Source organism: Colias eurytheme, chromosome 13, assembly GCF_061535395.1.
Source record: "Colias eurytheme isolate Ceu_HAF_F1 chromosome 13, ilColEury1 Martin Lab GWU primary, whole genome shotgun sequence".
Lineage (NCBI taxonomy): Eukaryota > Metazoa > Arthropoda > Insecta > Lepidoptera > Pieridae > Colias > Colias eurytheme.
The window spans coordinates 2,208,941-2,231,639 of record NC_142992.1 but is presented as its reverse complement, the minus strand read 5'-3'; the positions used below and the strand labels follow the sequence as shown (position 1 = coordinate 2,231,639).

Here is a 22,699-nt window from a genome sequence, read left to right as displayed (position 1 = left end):
CGTATTTACTCAATAATTGAGTTGAGATTGAGAGTTGCTGCTCTGCTCACGAATATGAAAAATAATAGTTATTTAGGAAATATATTTCATGTGCAGAATTGACCTCTACAGATTTAATATAAGTAGGTATACAATAAACTATACATATATTTAGATTCCAATTTCCATGTAACGTTAAATTCGACTATACAATAACTAACAGACAACGCAGGTTACTCTCGTTTCCGTAAGTTGAGGCGGCTACATATTCGGTCCTAATAACATGACTTTTTGTGAACGAAACGACAGCGCGGTTTAATTCGATGGCAACACCATCAGAAAAAAGGAAATATTTTTAACTTTGAAAAAATATTATGATTTACACTATTATTAATACTATTTTAACATTAACACAAAATATAAGACTGTGAGTGTGTAAAAATAAATCCAGCTAGTTTCACATCACACTTATGTTTATAATTAGGTATACGACATGAAAATATATTAATTACCAAGCAATAATCATATAGATAAATACTGAACAAAAGTATTAACAGTCAAAGTATATTATTTTTTACTAACAACATGTAAATGATGAAGGAATAATAATTATCAACGAACTAACCTTTTTGTATTAGAGTCCCGCCTCGTGATCGAATTATTAAAACACGAAGATTTTTAAAAATGTAACCAATGAACACAATCAATATTAGATTAACTGTAATGGTGTCTAGTTTGACTTAAAATAATATACATCTACCCTCACTTTTAAAAATGTAGTATATTCACACGAATTATAAGCGCACCTTATAGGGAAGGGAAGATTTATTATGGGTTAAAGAGTTAAATAAATAACTAACATAATTATATTTAAATTATTAATTTTTAACATTGTGTTCAGTAGTGTTAACATGTAAATTGATTTGATTTTTACGAAATCTCATAGATGGCGCTGAATCAAATTTGTCTTTATAGTACTAAGATTCAATAAACAGTTTCTCTGCCCAAATTACGTAAATGACGTAGTTTTTATAGTGTAAAGCTAGATAATAGCATGGCTTACTCAAAAACAACATTTAAACATGAGTCTTTAGATTGTACGCTGTCGTAGTACACGGAATACGTAAGAAAAGTAAAGGTTCACAGCTCCTCCCCCGGAGGTGATAGCATGATTATATGTTTAAAAAAACCTCACTCGACCTGTTAGTAATATTCATGCAAAATTTGAAGTCAATCTATGCAGTACTTTTCGAGATTAGCTCGGACAAACATACAGACAAACAGACAAACAGACAAACAGACAAACAGACAAAAATTCTAAAAACTATATTTTTGGCTTCTATATCGATTATAGATCATGGAATATGTATTCTTTTAAAAAAATATTCAATGTACAGTTTTGACTTTCCTACGATTTTATTATATGTATAGATAATTTTGAGTGATAGAAGATATTTCAACTCTTTCTCTCACATTTTCCTCGTATAGCTTGGTGGACACACACACGTTTTCACAGCACAGCTAGACATCCTCGCACAATTTCTCTCGCACATTATTGATGAAAAAGCACCCTTAGGCCTGCACTATCGTGACTCTACTCGCCCAACACTGCCCATTGTGAAGGCCCATTAGGTCCATTCCACTATTACGTAACAACCAATTATTGTATACAGACAAGTGGTGAAAGACCTTCGCAAATTTATAGGAACTCGATCTAACTTTACCAACTTCATAATTATCATTTTTTTGTGTTGCAACCGCAACACGAATGCAATTATTAGTGTCAGTGGATTTGAGTTCCATTTTCGTGATCACAAAGTTTTCACCGAAATTTTGAAGTTAAAATGTACTTGATGGCTTGGCCGATTACTTTTAACCCAATAAATGTATGGAAGTAAGCGATTACTGATTTGAAGGAACGAGTTTCAAACTGCAATTTAGTTAAAGAGCTTTTGTGGTATATTTTAAATAGACATGCTAGTTTTGGGGATGAAATAGCTTTTATGCTTTCCTTTCTTGATGTGAAGCTTAATTAAGGTTTAGGCTCTTTCTTTTAATCATTATTTTTAGATTTGAAGGATGATGCGATTCTTTAAATCAAGTAATACTTTTAAAATACTTAGAATGAGATTACAATTATTTGTTTTTGATTCAATCGATTAAATGAAATGATTATAATGGAAAAATTCTACTGATATATATACAATGTATCCCTTTTTCTCTTGTGTTTGTTACTTTCAAGAAAATGTTCATATAAAGATACATTTTGGAATTTGGTAAAAAAAGGACAGAAAACTTAATAGACCGGGAGATACTGACACAAAATTTCGAGTCATTTGTAACAGGATGGCGGTTCTACAGGGTTCTTAGTACGCAATGACAAAAAGAAAAATGATGGTGTGAACGCTGGTACCGGCGGCTTAGTCGCGTGGGCGTTAGTCGAACTCGTCGGAAAATAGCGAAAGTCAAACGATTTGTAACAGTATGGCACTTATTTTTCCTGGAAGTTTGAGGATCAAAGAATATAAATACAAAATTTCAAAGATCTAGGTGTTGGAAATCTTCACTTATATAAATTAATACTAAATTAATTTTTCAAGTATGACAGCACTTTTTCCCCCTACTAGAAGTATGGCAAATATAATAATGGTCACATTTTATCAAATACTCTCCAAAAATCCAAATGCAATACTGGTACAAAAAGTTTGGCGAAATAAATTTTTTTTGCAGATTTTCGGCGGTATGGCGACCATTTGGAATCGTCCGAAAAGTATGGCATGGCGATTTTCGTAAATGGCTGCACGACGATGGTTACCTGTGCAAAAGTTAGCCTGGTACAAATGGTTGAATAATTGTTTTATTTAAATCAACATATTCGCGTCGGTATGGCGGGCTGTAAGTCACACCGGAAAAGTATGGCATGACACTACCGCCTACTTCTTTTTTATGGTAAATACTAAAATTTTTGTGTTACAAATCGTTTGACTTTCGATATTTTTCCGACGAGTTCGGCTAACGCCCACGAGACTAAACCACCGATACCAGCGATCACACCATCATTTTTCTTTTTATCATTGCGTACTAAGACCCCTGTAGAACCGCCATCCTGTTACAAATGACTCGAAATTTTGTGTCAGTATCTCCCGGTCTATAACGTTTTTAAACTTCACGCGTTTGATAGTTCGCGTGACGTCTTACGGGTCAGTTAGCAAAAAAAATGACATACATTTACAGCAAATTCCGAATCTGTCAGCACAAAACCACCCTGCGTCTACTAAAGCCATAAACGCTATAAACCTACATAACAGCACATCATGCGTGCTACTCGTGCAATAAAACCAAAAAAAGCCAAACTTCTGATAATTAAACTGTACAAAAACGGCACCGTTCCGTGTGCGGCTCGCATAATTTACTCCATACCGATTGAGATATTTATTCAGTATTTTACAAGTTCCACGGCTATACTCTGTAATTTCAACGTTTTTAAACGATAAATGCTGAGCCGAAATGCGAAATTGTTAGGAATCAAGGATTTATTGGTGTTTGATCATGCGATTATAGCGTTTCGCATGCTTTGCTAAGTTTTTGTTAATGTTCTCGACGGCCTCATTAGTTTCAGTATTTGCATTTTCCACATTATGCTTAGGTTCGGCTGCGGCCGTAAATCGCCCAAATTTATTGGGTCACGTATTACGCATTGTTTTTTAAATTTGGCAACATTTTTAGCAACTGTTAGTATTATAATAATGCATAGCCAACATTGATAAATTTTAAAAGAGTCATTAAGTGTTTAAGTATTATATATACCTTTCACTCACGGAAGTGACTGGTCATATAAAGGTCATAAAAAGACAAATGATTTCTTTTACTAATAATAATTATTACGTATAATTATTAAATGTTAATTTCGATCATAAATAATACCTATTTAATAAATCATCAATTATCAAAATGAATGGAGCTTTAGAAATAGCAGTAAGTTATTATTAAAGGAACAGTAACGATAATATAAGGAAGAAACATCACATAATAATATGTATACTGGTACTTTATAATTAAAAGTAAAGGTAATATAGGAATAATTGTATTTTAATGAAGGAATTAACATGATTGTATCAGTTCGACTCACAAAATAAAACGAAAGTTCGTTAAAACATTCAATCGTCGATTCGGTTTCGCGCTAAAATCCAAAAAGCGAAATCTATTTTGAAATGGTCGTTGTTTATTTTCCCACAGAAGTTGTATCTGGAGTGAGCACGGATCAGCGCAAGCCGGGTTAATCTCTGCCAAACAAATAGGAGCTCGTAAAGACGTCTCACCGAGCTATTCATCAAGTGCGAACTTTGATTTTTTACAATCAACCGATTTTCAACCGTTATTCAATATTTTTAAAGCTTATTTTTGAAAGCGGCTTTCGACCGCAGGTGCTAACGATAGTGACACAGATTTTGGTTTGGTCATAAATGTGTGAAGGATCGAAATACTGATGCGGAAATATAGAAATATCGACGTTACAAAACGCGGGATAAATTTTTTTTCGTAAATATAAAAGTGGGATAACTTAAATTATAAACGATGGCTTTTTGTAAACGTTCATTCATTTTTTTTAATAACGAGCGGTCCGTCCCGGCTTCACCCATGATACATGTTTACCTTTTCTCTATTTAAGAACTATCCTCGTACTTCAAGGAATATATTAAAAGAATAATTAACGAAATTGGTTCAGCTGTTCTCGAGTTTTGCGCTTACCAACAAATTTAGCACACATTTTTATTATACACTAGCGGTCCGCCCCGGCTTCGCCCGTGGTACATATTTACGTTTTCGCTACATAAGAACCATCCTCGTACTTCAAGGAATATAATTAAAAAAGAATTATCGAAATCGGTTCAGCCGTTCTCGAGTTATGCGCTTACCAACACATTTTGCGATTCATTTTTATATATAAGAAGATATACGATATTGCTTAATAAAACCTGCAGCTTATATTTTATCATCTGTGGTATTTTATACTTTTCTTAAGAATATTTTATGTCCACAATATTTGTTAACATGATGTTATTGGCCGACTTAGGCAATACGTAGCTGCCTACGAATAGTCACAAATGCTACGACGTCTACGACTTGCTACGACTTACGGTCTACGCAATTCATGGAGCGTATAAAAATAATAACTACATGTTTTGTATGAATAAGTTTACTACTGAATAGCTGTGTAATTTTATATATAATGTAATAATTCTAAAGAGTTCGGAGACGGTATTAACTTACTGAAATATAAATTTCAAGGATGGAAAATAATAAGGCTTATAATATAAGGAATATTAAGAAAACAGCAAAGTTGCCGAGTATTGATTATTATTATAAATTGATACTAACATTACTGTTTTAGAAATGCATTAACATATCTTCACATATTCAATTACGCATAACAATTTTGAAATTATGATGTCAAAACAATAAAACCAATGCATCTAACAGACACCAATCTGCGCACGCTTCCAAACCATACATGTCATACAAATAAACACAACCATTGTCTATTCGCTTAGTAACCGTAATACCATACAGCGATCAGTCATCCAATACGCGCCATATAGCATCCACTACGCAATATTTTCCTCTACGTCGTTAAAACTGAACGCGCGTCAGATACATGGCTTTCGCCGACTAATAAATCGCCTATTGAACGAATAAATCAAGCCAATGTTAGTTTTTTTACGATGCGTCAATGGAAGTTTGTTGGATGTAATTGCATTCTTGCTTTTAATTTTTATTCATGTTCGAGATTGTGTTTAATTGTAGTTTAGACAATTGATGCGCTCAGGAATTGGAATGTTTGTAAACATTGTTCTTTTGGGAAAATATAACCTTACCTATTTATTTGTGTCAATAAAGTTATTTCTATTTTCTTATTTTCTAATAAGTCTCAAAATTGTGTGCACTAAACCGGGCCTAAAATTACAGACACTCAAAGAAAATACCTCCTTACTTGCTTATTGCTCAATTGAACGCCCACAAGAATCGTTAAGCGTAATTTTATCAGCTATAACTTAATGCCGTATAAAAATGGACTCAAACTATTAAGTAATAGAGGTAATATTGGCCTGGTCAATTTCACCCGGTCTTTTGGCAACGGTGCTTCGCTTAGTGTGATGCACACGATTAGCTGTGAAACGCAAGCGAAATTAATGAGAAATATGATTGGTAATTGGCTCACGAGCGAGGATAATCGAATTATTTTGTTAGGAGTTGGCCGTAATGGCACATGTATGGCATAACGTAGTAATTCGCGTTAGTGTCTCTAAATAGATTTGAGCGTTGAAGAAAATTGTACGTGGATGGGAAAAGTGCGCGCCAAATTTTGTTTGAATGTAGGTTGAAATAATTTTTAATTTAAAATTGCTATTTAGGACAGAAAATCTATTAAGATGCGTCGTAAATTTACCATGTATAATAGTTGGGTTGTTCTCGGTAAACATTTAATATAAAGATAAAATAAATCTTGGCCTGCTAACTAAACTAAAGGCATCTTCTTTAAACAACAATACCACGCAAATTCTATCGAAATTTCTCAAAATGGGTATTCTTTTAAAAAAAAGCCAAGATATTCTTTTAACAACTGTGGTAAAACATCCTTCCGTATTTGAATTCTACGAAGACTCATAGCACAGATAACGATAGACTATTTACATCGTGTTCAATCGCTTGCAAATCCTGTTTAAGATTTGCACCTAATTGTTGTGGACGGTAATTCCAATTGACGCATGTCGCTCCGATTACGTAATGCCGTGGAAGTAGGTACGTGTTGTAGTAAAGCTTAAATACCTTTCTGTGGCACAAATAGAATAGGTATACTTTGATATTATACACTTTCACCCAAAAGGAAACGATAGAGAAATAAATATTATACATTTATTTTTTTAAGAATAGAAAAATAAACTATCACAAACCCGCGTCTTACGCCTTACCGAGGCGACGCCTGACCACTCCGGCCAGAGCATTCTAATTAATTCTATTCATCTTCTATACAGATAACATATAAACCACCATCTCTACCAATAAGTAAGATTTGTTTTGATTGAAATGCTATAAAACTAAGATATCAAACATTTACCCTATTAAATCGGTGTCTTATCATTTGTAAGCTCTACAAGGTGGTATTTGGATAGGATCGTTGAATTAGCATTTCTCGACCGTCGACGTCTATCTTTATTCTATTAGTGGTTTGTCAGTTGTTCAAGATGCTGACGTGCCTTTAAAATAACTGTTAACATAGAGGGAGTTATGATTATGAATAAGGAAACGCTCTGATGCCATCACCACCCAAAATTCGGCAGATTTTCTCGAAAATAGGTTACTTGTAAGAGATCTACATTTTATAAAAAAACAATAGAAACGTATCGACTTCATAACTAACAATAATAATAAATACTCATTGAAGTTTCTCATGCTGAAAATTACGATATATTACAGCTATACCTAGTTTTCTTTCATAAAAAGCTGCACGCGTATTTATCATGTAGGCCAATCTATTACGTATAAAAACCGAATCTGTTACATAACATACGATAGCACGACCCTATAGGTAGACCTCTAATGACCACGACCCATTTCTAGCTAAGGGGATCACTATTAATGGATGATACGATACTTTGCGATCGCAGTTTTTTCTGGAAGCGAAAATTAATCGTTTTATGTAAAACCTGGATTAGTTAACGTTGTTTAGAGGCTATGTTTTTTAGGGTGATGGGAAGATTAAATTTTGTAGAATGATTATCGGATTTTGAAAGTAAATTAGGTTTAAGTTAAGTAGAACTTTCTTAGGCGTAAAGCGAAAATATTATTACGTCTTATAAATTAAGTTTGTCGTCTGTTGTTTAGTTTAAAATATTGTTTTGTGTAAACATAACATTTTAAGATTGGAAAGAAAAGCAGATTGCTGTAAGAAAAAAAATGATTTAAATAAATACTCAGTGGTATTATAAATACTCAAGTAAAGTGGTAGATATCTTCTTTAACATTATTTGATGTCTTTTGTTTAATATAGTCGACTAAATGCCTTTATTATTTCTAGATTCAGGTACATTTTTTTAAACATATTGAATCCATGAAGAATATCCACGAATATCGCAATATTGTAGTGACAGTGTTGAAAGTGGTTTAGCGGGTGCATAGAAACGGTTTGAGCTGTCAAACCGTTGTGACAGTTGACGTTTTAACAGTGAAATGTATTTTCTAAAAGAGCAAAGAGTTATTTTTTGTTTGTTGGTTTGTATAGAAACACACACACATACTTATACGTTGTTATAATTTGTATCGTAAAATATTGATTCAAAACATATAAGATTTTGTTGTTTAAGAAAATTACATAATAGAGCTAATTAATAATTTACCTTATTTTCAGACTGTAGCTATTATTATTTAAGAAGTTGGCTCTATTATTATAAATAAATCATGCCCTTTGTTTCGTTCTCAAAAACTCTGGTCCATCTAAACCTATTTAAAAATCGAGCCATGAATTTGTCGAATGCGTCTTAATTTATATACAACTAGCTGTGCCCCGTGATTTTACCTGCATTGCTCGGCTCCTGTTTGACTTAGCGTGATGACATATAGCCTATAGCTTTCCTCGATATATGGACTATCTAACACCGAAATAATTTTTCAAATCGGAGCAGTAGTTCCTTAGATTAGTCAGTTCAAACAAACCAACTCTTCAGCTTTATAATATTAAGATTTCGTATTATAAGCAGCGTTTCAATTTAATAAGAACTTTTAGTGTTCTGTAATATATTAGATAAAATCATATAAATGTTTCTTACGGGAAAGTGAATTTCTCAAGGTGTGATAAGGATGGAAGTGCTAAGTTTGTCTAATCTGCTCGACCCATCTGATCTCGACCTAAATAGAAATCTGAGCTTTGTCATTTTACATTCTTTACTAGACGGATTTTTTAGTCAAATAGGGAATATAACTTTTCCTATATTGTAACCATGCAAGGTGCTGTTTTAAACATTTGGTATTTTATAAAAATACTGAAGATGGGTTTTATTTATTGATTTATTGAATTATACTTGACAGTATAACTATTTGTTTGCGTGTTTTTTATTTTAATAAACGAGTAGGTAGTTGATGCAAGTCGCGGAAGAATTCCAACCAATACCCGCGGCCCCATAATTATTAAAGCGGCTCGACGGAACACAGTGGGGTTTTAGTCGGTAAGAATCCGACATAACCCACGGCTCCTTCCCCGGGGGGCGTGGGTATCTTTGGAAGATTTCCCCACTATAAAAAAAGGTAGTTGATGCAACATCAGAGTAAGAGTAAGAGTTTCAGTACTACATCTCATGATGATATACAGTACAAAATTATATGAAATTGAAGAACAAAAAAGAACATTTATAAGCATAGAGTTATAATTCCTATCATAAATTACATAGTTTCCACATTTTGAACCATTGTTATTTATTGGTAAAATTCTAATCAATTCAGCTAGAAACCGTCAAACTTTAAAGCTAAATTAGCTAACCGACACATACAGATGGATCCCATCGCTCGCCGTTTTGATTTGGCGTTGTTTCAGCCAGTATCAGTGAGACTGCGAATTTTTCTCGAACATTCGTTGCCAAATCCAATTTGGAATAATCCAGTCGAGGGAACCTTTGTTTCTGAATGACCTGATGTTTGCAATCCGATTAGACTATTTGAGATAAATAATTACTATAGGATTAGTTTTATTGTGTATGTTAATGTTGGGAGTGATATGATTTGTTTGTGCTCAATTTTTTAGTAAGTAATTGATGAGCGTAAAAAAATCATAATATTTATTTATTAAATCTTTATAGATAAAGACTCTGTAAAATCAAATCTCTGAATTCTCTGTATAAAATATCGTTACAAAAGTCCAAAACAACATACGGAGCTAAGCAATTGTTATTATCTTTATGTATTGTTATTCCAGATGTAAATTAACAGTTGAATAAATGACTCATAAGCTGACTGCTGCGTGTTAATGAGAAATAATTAACTTTTTGCATAAATGAGCAAATGATTTTCATCTTCGTTCACAAAATTAACTTTGTAATCTGTAAAATATACGTAGGTACTATTACTGTTAAAGTTATGTATTAAAGTCAAAAAGCTTCCTAAAACATAAAAGTGCTTGAGAATTCAACCTATTTTTTAACAAAATGTTTAATTACAGCACACAAAAAGTGCATCTCTTTATATTCTTAAGTCTCTTACATTAAGCACTTTTTATTAACCAAATGCCCTTTGTTACAGGCCAAAAAGCGGCTCAATGCTGCTCTACAGCCGCAAGAAGGTCCGGTACAGGCGTGACGGCTACTGCTGGAAGAAGAGGAAAGACGGAAAGACCACCCGAGAAGACCACATGAAGCTGAAGGTTCAAGGGACTGAGGCAAGTGATAACATAAGTATTTACAGATAAGGATCAAATGTTTCCTAAAAATTAACTCTTACTATCTGATTTATAAAATACCAATTCATCCCAAACCATATTTCTAAATTCAACTATAGGCAATAAAACCCATATCTACTGAATATGAAACAGAGGGCACTATATTTATTTCCCGATGCTATTTAATATCCTGATGAAAATCTTTCTAGCGTAATAATTGAGCTCTACCGATTAAATTACGTCACTCACGGTGAAAAAAAATTATAGTAAAACAACCCACTAAAACTATAAACGACTGCTTTACATAATATACATATTATGAACTCAGAACCTCATGATTTATCACTACCAATATAAAGCGTGTTTATACCAAACATACATGATCGTGTAATAACGTTCTTTATGTATGTAAATCAGAACATCAACACATATCCGAGGCACACCTGTTTGCTGACTGTCGGTGCTCGTTTGCGATTCCTTTTTATCTTTTATTACGTTAGTGCTAAAGGTGTTTTTAGATTGGCGTTTTATGAAATCATGTTAGATTGATGATATTTACTTCTATACTTATAATAATATAAAGCAGTAGAGTTCGTTTGAACACGGGACTTAGGAACTACAGGACCGATTTCAAATGTTAAAATAACTATGACTGCTGTTAGAGCTTTTGCTAATATGAAGCTGTGTAAAATACGTTAATTTATTGTGTAGTTCTATTATTTAAAAGTCCTTTAAGAGGTATATAAATAACCAAAATTTACATGAGTACCAAACCTAACATAGAATATATTTATTTATTAGCTCAATGAACAGCCAAATTCTATTTCATACAACTAATTGTTTGTGTATTTCTCGCACATTTAAGAGAGCGTCTGACTGACGTAGCTTAACGTCGAGAACTTTCTAGAAGCCTTATAAGTCAAAGCTTAAACGCAACTCAATAACCGTCGCAGGGGATTCCCTGTTATTCCCTTTGACCAGAAATATCAGCGAAATTTGGAGCGGCGTAGAAGAAATGTTTTAGATGTTTTCTTTAAGTGAATTCTTTGGTTTGCACGGTCCCACGTGGATTGACAATAGTTTGAATTGCTTTGAGATATAGATAATAGAACATTAAATATAATATGACCACAGATAATATACTATACCTACTGGATATCTTTAGATCTTTAGAGTCTTAATAACTTCTCGTTATATTCGTGTAAGATACTATATTATTGTTATTTAATAACGCACTTTATCTAATAAAACAAACAAAAATTAATCCATTAATATATTATACAAATCCGACATAAAAACTTAAGTCAATGAATATTAATATGATTTGATTAAAATATTTTAAATAATCTACACGACCATAAAACAAACAACAAAAAGAAAAAAACAAATACTAATGCCTGTGTAGAATTGAAAAGTGTCCCTGGAAATCGCTGTAAAACAATTACAACATACGCTGACTGCTGACCGTTTCATTTGAATCGACGTAGTTGTTTTCTTTTCATTACGTTTATTTGCGTAGGGTTAAAATAAATTCTGAAAAATTAATATAATATGTCTGATACTGCAAACCTATATTCATAGTTAATATTATAAGTATGAAATTACTATTAATGTGATGATATTTACTGGGTTTTCACGACAAAAGTAAATTGATAGAGATATTTAAAATACATAAATAACCAGAAAGTATAATGTTTTTATGTTTTTATATGAAATTTCTTGATATTATGTGGATAGATTGAAGCCTGAAATAGTACATAATTATGTTAGTTATTGCGTTTTGAAGTGAAACTTCTTTATCGGGGTTGGAAAAAAATTTAGTGTAACATTTTTTCGTTACGAGTGACATTTTTCCGTTACGCGCCATCTTGTTTTTATCCCTTACACGCGTGATTGACGTATTTCTGTAAAGTTGCATATAGTAAATTATTTTTTGAAAAATCATAAAGAAGTTTCACTTCTTACGTGTGTACACTAGTACACGCACACATTTTTTTTAAATGGACTACATAATATTATGTAGACAATATTATAGCGCGCGTGAAGGTATATATTTCAGTATGTGTAATAAAAAACAGATTTTTCTAAGTAAAATTAAACATTTTTTCCGTAATGGGATCCCTTAATTTATATTAAATCAGGTATTAGTCTCGTGTTTACAATTCTTCCTTCGTTTTGGCTCGTTAAATTATGATATCTGGTTATTTGCATATTTTAACATGTGTTTGTTTGTTTTACCCTTTTAATATTTAGATGGGATGTTATGTTTTAATAGGGAAATGAAATGCGGTTTTTTTTATTTGGATTGGATAATTAGTGTTTGCGTAAATACCTTTATTTTGTGTGTGTTAAATTATACAAGGTTATGTTATTAGAATACTTGAATCATAAATTATTATTGACTTGTGAAAGTGAAGTCCCATATCCCGTAGAGGGGTAAGGGGCAGATGCATTATACATCTGTTTCACTGATCGATTTTCTTTACGGACAAGTAGGTGATCAGCCTTCTGTGTCGTGCCAGACCGAGACATTTTTTTTCTTCGTCTCCACCGGGAATCGAATCCAGGACCCCTCGGTTCTACGCTCACGCGTCAACCACTGTACCAAGAAGGCGGTCAAATTATTTACTAGATAACTTGGGTATAAATAGTGGTAACCAAAACTTATTTTATAGCAATATGACTGAAAAATGGTTATTAGCTACTTTTAATAAACTCCTCGTTTTTTTGGAAGTCGGTTAAAAATTGTATCTATCCGTGTTTATTCCTAGTAGTGCCTATCTCTAACAGCTGGACGTATTTTATGTTAACGATTAGGATATTACAAAGGCGAAATGGAATTTATAACTATTTACGTATAAAAATCGCACTAGTAAAATATGCAAAAATATATTGATCGTTAAAATACACCCATATAAAATTTGCAAACAGATATTCCTAGCCCAGTTATTAACAAGCGCATTAAAAATGCAATCAATCTAGCCCACAATTAGTGTAACAAAAAATTCCATTACCGTCCACTCCACATAAACTGTTGACCAGATTCCGATTGGAGCTGATGAATAAACAAATGAAACTCCCAATTAAGTTTTGGGAGTCCCACTAATTGGAATGTCACGTTATTCAGCCGTGTTTCGATTATTGATTCCTCCCCTTTTTTCGTGGCTGTATTATAGTGTGACTGGCTCGTGCCCGCAGCTTTAGTAGCTTTTAGTATCGCTTCAAACTATACTAATATTATAAAGCTTAAGAGTTTGTTTGTTTGTTTGAACGCGCTAATCTCAGGAACTACTGGTCCGATTTGAAAAATTATTTCGGTGTTAGATAGCCCATTTATCGAGGAAGGAGCAACAGGAGCGGAGCCACGAGGGTGAAACCGCGAAGCGCAGCTAGTGAAGCGATATGATTGATTCTTTACAAACACATCCCTCGCTACGCATCCTTGCAAATATCTGGTGGAAAAGTACCCTTACACGTGTGGTCAATACTTTCATAGTAATAATGATATTAATTTATTTGCAAGAAGACATGGTATTATATATAGGTGTTACAATTTAGTATTAAAGCATTTTTAGTTATCATTTCAGTTATCAGTTATTAGTACACACTTTCATCCATAATTTATCCCGTTGTTGGTACATTTTATCAGCATCCTTTAGCATATACCTACCTAAATTATAGTGGCTATTTGCATGTCAAATTTCAGCCCGTTCTGTCCAGTAGTTTTGATCGTTTATAGATCAGTCAGTCACTTTTGCGTTTTATACATAATATATTAAGCTTAAAGATGCAACAGCTAATTAACTTTTATGATGCTGTTAGCTTGCGTCTCTAGTGACAGTTACTTAGCTAACATTACGCATAGTGTCATAATATATTGTTGTGTTAATCTCTTGCTGCTGTTACAAAGTATATGTCTAAATTACTTGAGGTTTTAGACAATATACTGTTTTAGTTACATAGTAAAGCTAACATTTCATTTATTATTCTTTACACATTCGAATAAAAGAGGAAAAATTAATCATGAGCACAATATCTTAATACTATTATAAAGGCGAAAGTTTGTATGGCTGTTTGTTACTCTTTCACGTAAAAACGACTGAACCAATTACAATGAAATTTAGCACACATATAGAGGGTAACTTGGATTAACACATAGGATAGGTTTTATCCCGGAAATCCCACGGGAACGGGAACTATGCGGATTTTCCTTTGAAAACGCGGGCGAAGCTGCGGGCGGAAATCTAGTTTTACAATATTCATTTAAAGGAATAAATATAAGACCATAATTCAATATGAGTGTTACAATAATTTCTACTTTTCATATCCTCTCTTTTTAGTATAAATACTAATCTCAACGCAAAACCCAAATACCCCAGAACAAATACTAATAAATGTTGCATTATAAAGTAAGATCCCGTAGAACAGTACAATTTTAATCACCACCTGAAATCTTGTTCGCACAAAATGTTAAAGGTGCAATTTTAAATCTAAATGTTATGCACAATGCAAAAAGCGCTTAACGCCAGTCGAGGACGTAAGCAACAATTAAAAATAACAGAAGAATATACTGAGAAAATCTCATTTTGTACAATTCATGAACTCAAATGTAACTGCTTTATTCAGAGCCCGATCACATAGATTTTTGAATGAACTTTTAAAACTAGCTCCAACCTTTAGATTTCCTCTTGTGGTATCCATATAAAAAGTATCTTATGTTATTGCAGATAATAATGTATCTTTGTGACAAATTTCATTTAAATCTTTAGGGTATATTTTGTACTAGCGGTCCGCCCCGGCTTCGCCCGTGGTACCTAGGTGTTTACGTTTTTTTTTCATAAGAACCATCCTCGTACTTCAAGGAATAGATTCCGCAGCGCACGCGATGACAGAATTTTTTACACCTTGGGTTACATTATTGCATTTTTGGTAAGGATCTCTATTTTTTTTGAAAATGCACTGCCTATGTTGCTCAGTGAAGATGCAGCTTTCTAATGGTGAAAGAATTTTTGAAATCGGTCCAGTAATTTATGTGTGAAAACCATACATACATACATAATTACATACCTTTCTTCTTTATAATATTAGTATAGATGAAAGAGTAGGAAACATCTATCGATATTTACAAACGCGTAATTAAATACAAAATGACTTATAATAATAAAAAAACATAAAAACTTCTAACCTCTTAATACAAGTGGTTAATTAAAGCTGTGCTCTTTCACATTAACGTTAATTGATTTAAGAAACAAAGTAGTTTTACGGTGATGGAAAAGTTTGTAAGGGGCAAATGAAAAGGTAGAACAAAGGGAATAGTGAGCAAATGTTACACTTTGTAACTTTGTTACTGAAAAAATCTACATATTAGAACGGACCATTGATTGATAGACAGCGTGTAGTGTGGAGTTTTAGGAAGTTTTGTAGGTGAATTCTTAAAATAGATGTTACTGGTTAGTTTTACATATCCAGTAATTTCATGCTTTAGTTGGTTAAACCTGTACTGTTATTTACTGTGGTTATTTAATAAATGTTGGACATATATTCTAGGAATTATTATTATTTTTATGTAGAGTTTAAATGCCACCTCTAAATATTCTGTAGGAAGATAAATTCGACTATTCCAGTTCAATGTTTTTTTAGGCTTTTACATATAAAATAGTAAATGAAATTCGAACGTTACCGCATGGGTAACGTCGCTCGCACGCTCACATAGGCTTTATAGATTACCTAAATCCTTATACCTATCCTTATTATTATTATAAAAAAATATTGTAAATTATTGTATTTTAAATATAGGTATGATGTTTGACAACTAATTAATTTCTACAATCTCTCTTTTCGGATAGGACTAACCATGTGACGTCACATGACTCGTATACATTTACAAAATATAAATCCCAAAGATAAGACATATTAAAGTATCATCGTGTGACGGCCATATAATTCACACCGCGCTTTCTATGCTATCATAGAGCACGCTATTGTTTTGTTTCGGCTTTGGAGTAATGCAAGAAAGTGGTCAGTAATGGTGGTCAATAATGTAGTAAGAAAGTGGTCAGCAGATGGCGGTATAGTGTGCGTCCACACTGAATGCGCGGTGGCGGCGGCCTAGGCGGGCGCGACGAGCGGGCGCTCGCGGTGGCCACACCGACGCGCGAGCTCAAGTAGCGGTTCGACGTTTTTCGGGTGTTGCAAACTTTGGACGATTTGCTATTTTTACTGGACAGTCCGATTTTGAAATGAGATCATTATAGAAGTTGTACACGAAATAAATAAAACAGAGGAATAACGGGTGAATCTTATATGAAGAATTGAGATTATACCCTACAAAATTACTGTGGTGTATATAAGTGTTTTAGATTGAATCGCACTTATAAATAAAGAAGTTTCACTTCAACAATTAAGTATTTACCGCTATTTTACGAAAAACAATAAAGGATATAATATAAGAAGTCGAGCGACAAGACCGAACTAGTTTGATACCCCCGCCGTCCGCGCATTGGGTCGCTTGCTGACTAGGCCCGTAGTGTGGCCAGAACGCGCGGATAGGAGAGTTTGAAAACTACGCGCGCTGGCTCGCTCATTACCGTCGCACTAGGCTTCCGCCATAGTCATTTCAATGTGGACGCAAAGGCGCGTTTCATACGTTTGATATTTCGCGCCCGCCGTCGCAACCGCGCTAGGCTCGCAGTGTGGACTTGCACTAAAGATAAGACATATTAAAGTATCATCGTGTGACGGCCATATAATTCACACCGCGCTTTCTATGCTATCATAGAGCACGCTATTGTTTTGTTTCGGCTTTGGAGTAATGCCAATTAGAGTTGGGTGAAAGTGGTCAGCAGATGGCGGTATAGATTTACGATATGTGTTGTGTTTTTGGTTACTTTTTACGTGGTATAAGCGGGTTTAACATGTATTAAATGGATAGTGTAACTGTTTAGGTGGGTCGGGGTTAACATCGTTGGACAACTTAAAAATAAATAATGATCTAGATAGGTACAGTTCACTTTTTTTAGTTATTATATAATTTATATTTTTTATTATATAATTTTGACTTCATTTTGACACATTATTGCTGATTAGAATAATCTGTGTAAAAATCAACACGAGAATCAAAAAACAAAAACGGCCAATATCAACTAAACAAAACTTAATCGATATTAAATAAAATATATTAGGATATTCAATTGTGTTATAATAGAAGTTTCTTTTATGTGAAATAAAAACCTGTAGAGAGTGAGAGCTAATTTATTCATTAGCATACTTATCGCACGCGTCTCATTAAAAATCCAGTTCCCGCTATCGCTTATGACTTGTACGGAACACGCAACGTTTGTTTATGGCCCAAAGGACTCAGGTGGCGGCAAACTGTGCCTTGTTGTCACGGCCTCTAAGATAACACGATGACGTATAATTTCTATTGTATTAAAGGAGAAAGTTTCTAGCTTGCACTGTGAAACTAGCAAGTTTTATGTGTGTCTAACTAGAAATGAGAGTACTCTACGAAATAATAAAATGTTGTTACTATTTAAATACAGGTATTTTTTATTAGTAAACAAAAATAAAATAAAATTTAAATATATGGTTTAATTATTATGATAGTTAAAAGGAATGGAAAGGCGGCACAAAGTTAAATTGGAATCAGAAATTGAAATATACAATTTTTATATTTCTTAAATACTTCTCTGGCTTGGGCCAAGATATCCTTCAAATATTTATAAGAAGTATTTACGCGAGAGCTAAAAGATAACACTCCCCACATGTCAGTCCAAGCCAGTTGCACAATTACGTTCTTCACGTCGAGTGAGTTCATTTCAATGTTTAATTATCGCTACCGCTTATGCCTTGTACATAACGCAACATTTGTTTATGGGCCAAAGGACTCAGGTGGCGGTGTACTGCACCTTGTGTTGTCACACCGTGTAAGATAGCAGTGACGTATCATTTCTATTATATTAAGAACTAGTGGTCCGCCCCGGCTTCGCCCGTGGTACATATTTCGCAATAAAAGGTAGCCTATGTCCTTTCTCGGGTATCAAAATATCTCCATACCAAATTACATGCAAATTGGTTCAGTAGTTTAGGCGTGATTGAGTAACAGACAGACAGACAGAGTTACTTTCGCATTTATAATATTAGTATGGATTAGGGAAAGTGTTATTTATAGGGAAACAGATACGGGGTTGACTGTAGTTAATCTTTCTGCTTTTAAAATGCAGTAACACTGTATGTGTTCTTGCATTTTACAGCGACAGTCATTATGTCTGTACCGATCACTGGATTTGATGAATCTGGACATAGACAGACCTTTGGAGAAGGTGATTAAATACTTTTATTTATAATATCCGACGATATTGAAAGAAATTCCTACGCGGATGAAGGAAAAGGTTTTGTATTAACTAAACCTGCAGATAAGTGAAGTAATTAACACTTAAGTTGGAAGGATGGTCATGCCCCATGCAAACGACTGTTTCTCTATGGTTGATATTGGAGCATTTGTTGCCATTGTTCGAACTGACTAAAATAAATTGTTTATTTACTCCTGTTCATTACGATTTCTGGCGTTGACGTTTATAAATAAAATATCACGTGCAGAAATACAAAATGAAAATAATATAATGAAACGAATACTATTAACACCCCAATCATTGTTTATCTACATTTAATAAAACAGTTTAAACGTAAATTAAACAAGCGTTCATTTTGCAGCCGAGAATATAATTTGTTCGTTATCGTGAATGATTATTATGGCGGCCAATTATTTCATTGGATCAAATAATTCTGCCTTTACGTATATATGCCAGTTGCAGAGACTAATTGTTAGGGTGAAATGGCCGAGGCTGGATTTCGAATGGCCGTTCCCTGAGTTATTCCCCCATACGAAATGCACCCTTTAAAATAATTTGATTTTTCATTCATATTGGAATTTTTATTGCGCCCTGCTCCTGGCGGCTCGATTTCATGAATTTTACATCCTTCGTATTGACTTTTATTTGTTGTGTTAATATTTCGGTTGTCATAAATATCCGGAGTTTTTTCTTCGTTATAAATCTTGATGGGTAAATCTTTACGTTTTAAAATGTTTTTACATTTTTGCAGGGATTCGTGCAACTCATTGGAATTCACGATTCTGGGAAAATAGTAGATATATTTATATGGTTGGATTTTTAATATTATCTTAAATAATATTTACACTGTTTCAATATTTCCTTAATTAAAATATGCTACTAATAAACAGACTATAGTATCGCTAAAAGGACTTCAGTAATCTTCATGACGGTCACGTCTAACTATAATAATTTAGTTAAAGCTTTATTCACATCGGAGATTCTCAAATGTACTTCTCAGTGAGCCTTAAATATTTTGAAATAGTTATAATTCTAGTACAATTCTATTCCGTTACTGCCTTAAAGCGATGGCATTTAAAATGAAGGAAAGAGACTTTTTTATTCAGTTTAATTTCTTATACCTTCTATAGGTATATATGTACTTATACGCTCTAGCTTCCATCAAAGGCTACTATAGTCCTTTCCACCTAAGATGATTTCTGTGACACATGGATTTTTGACACGTGTAGAGATGTCTTTACTGAAATCATATCAATTGTTTTCGATAATCGATAATATTTTATATGGAAATGAAATCGATTTGAATAAAGTACCAAAATTAGTTTTTTCGGCATTTCGCCAACAATTAACTAAGGAAACTTAGCAAACAACAGCAACAAAAAGTCAACAATAACAATTAGTAACAATAACAGAATACCACGTAAAGTATCATTATAAAAATGCAACTTGTATGCACTCGTACAGACGATTGACTCGATTGACAAACGATCACAAGATGGGCGCCGATTATATGATTTTCCAACTCTATGATTTTTCAACGATCCATTTCATGTACACAAATTGCGTAGGTATTATATTTTTGTGTTATTTTATTTTATTTTTCATTATATTAAATTAAACAATACTGTTTTCGATTTATAAGTCTAAGATGTTTTATTTTTATATTTTTGGCAATAATTCCGCCATAAAATAAAAATATTATGCACTAAAATTATTTTGGCGTTTTAAACATAAAATACGTAATTCGGAACACGATGAAGTGTCACAGGAATCATCATAGGTGAAAAGGACTATAATTGTGAACTTTACGTGGCAGTGACGTTACCGTGCGATAAAGGTTCTATACAAACTTCCACCCTCAAAGTTTCACTTTAAATTATTACCAACATATCCCTCTGTTTCCTTACAACATGTTTGCTTAAATTGCATATATCAATCAAGAGCGTCTGATAAAATCGCGTCTAAAATTTGAAAAATAGGTAGTGCACAATTCATAAAATCCGAGCGCATTTCTAATCAGCTTTCGCCGCTGGCACACGCTCAGTTTAAGCCTCAAATTAATAGTCTGTCTTCCAAAACAATCGCCAGAATCGGTCAAGTGGATTTGAACATTTGTTTCCCCACACAATAACTGTTAAATTTGGCGACGAGCCAGTCCACCTTGCGTTTACGTAAGGAAGATACGTCACAGCGAAGAGAATGTACTTGGCCTGAGTGATTGCTTCCTATGCTGTTTAATGAGATAGTATAGTTAATGTAAGGGTTTAACTTTTTGTGAATGATTTGTGTGGTTTTAAGTTTAAAGGTTATAGATGTAGAGCTCAGTTTGTAGTGGTTGTTTTCAAGTGTGGGTGTTATGTTATACGGGAGTCTAACAGCTCGGGATCTATAAGCTCGCTTGCAGATATTAAACGATATTACCTAAAGTAAATAAAAGGAGATTTAAATCTGCATTTAGAATATACCCAATGCACATGTTATCTTGCATCTTCTATTAAGTATGTTTTATAATTATGACATTTCTACATAAAAACATTATCTTTATAATTTCAAACAGGTGCCCGTTATACTATTGAAAGCTACACCAAACTCCACAAACAGAATATCATAAACAAAAATGCCAACTCCCTTGCGGAGTTTGTACCAAAAGTGTCGCTTTAGCTTTCGTTTCCACCTGTTTACGGCAATCTATCTCAAACCTGTTAGACAGCTAAGATCTCAGCTTTGGCGCGAAGCCAATATCAACAACCTTCTGACGTACCTAACTGTTGGGCTTAATGGCATGGCTTTATTAGAAATACATAGGATGAAAAAATCTCAGTGACAGAAAATAAAATGTGTGGTAGGTATGTAGGTTGTTCTGTTTTCAAGGCTATTCTAGATAGTTCCAGTTTAAGTCAAATTAATTTTGACTTTGGTACAGATCTTAAATACTTGATTACAAATGTTAAAGTTCCTAGATTTTGCCTGTGTTTTGTTTTTCATCCAAAGCTTAAAAAAACTTTAGAAGTCAACAGTTGTCAAAGGAAGGCATAAACATAATTAGTAAAAGTTACAAACAACCACAATTATAATAATATTAAATTATTAATAATAAGTACATTCTTTTATTAAATAATATGACGTATAGATTGTATATTTTTGTCAGAAACTTCTACGTAGATAAATTTTAAAGTCATAAATTATTGGAGCATTTGGCGAAGACGTCTTTCGTGTGGGAAATCTGTCATAGAGATCGTTTAATGGAATTTCTTCTTAAAAGCACTTAAGAGTCAAAAATAAATAATTTTCAATATTACTTTGTTACTTGTAATTATATGGAAAATTCATAAAATAAAATGTTGTAAGTAGTAATACGAAAAAGTAAAATATGGAAATAATTGCTTGCTTTCAAAGATTTCCTGATCAAATATGCTCTCAACTGAAAAATACCATTAAAACTGTGACCTAAATATCGAAACGTACAGGAAACTGGGAGCATGCTTCACCTAAATTCGAAAAATAATTTAAAATTAACATTCAAATACCTAAAACAAATTTCAGAAGCTCCCAAGTCGAATGGCACTAAACTTGGGAATTCAGAGTTCGCAGGAGCCAGCTGAAAGTTTTTAAAAAACTTTCGTACCGTGTTAGCGGAATTGAAATTTATACGATCGCGAGTGCAGTATCATGCAATTTTAACTAAATCATTTTCAAGCAAGGATGACATTTTAATAACTAAATGAAGTTAAATTGCGTTCGCTTTTGGCCGTATGTAAATGAAGGCTTGGAGTTTTTAGTGTGTTGTTTTAAACATTATATATTTGGTGGACTTGTAGACCTATTATTTAACATGGTATATTATGTTTCGTTGTTCAGAAAACACTGTTATATAAAAGAAGAAAAAAGCTTTTATCTAAGACTAGCTTCCGCCCACGACTTTGTACGTGCATCCCCGTTTTTCCCC

The 22,699-nt window shown here is 33.3% G+C and overlaps 1 protein-coding gene across 1 annotated transcript in view; it reads left to right on the top strand.

Annotated features, from left to right (window-relative positions):
* Camta (Calmodulin-binding transcription activator) overlaps positions 1 to 22,699 on the top strand; it is a 111,863-nt gene that overhangs the window by 59,541 nt on the left and 29,623 nt on the right. Inside the window, exon 4 of the mRNA XM_090108903.1 lies at positions 10,267 to 10,402. Coding sequence (XP_089965029.1) covers positions 10,267 to 10,402 — 136 coding nt within the window. The remainder of the gene's footprint in view (positions 1 to 10,266; positions 10,403 to 22,699) is intronic.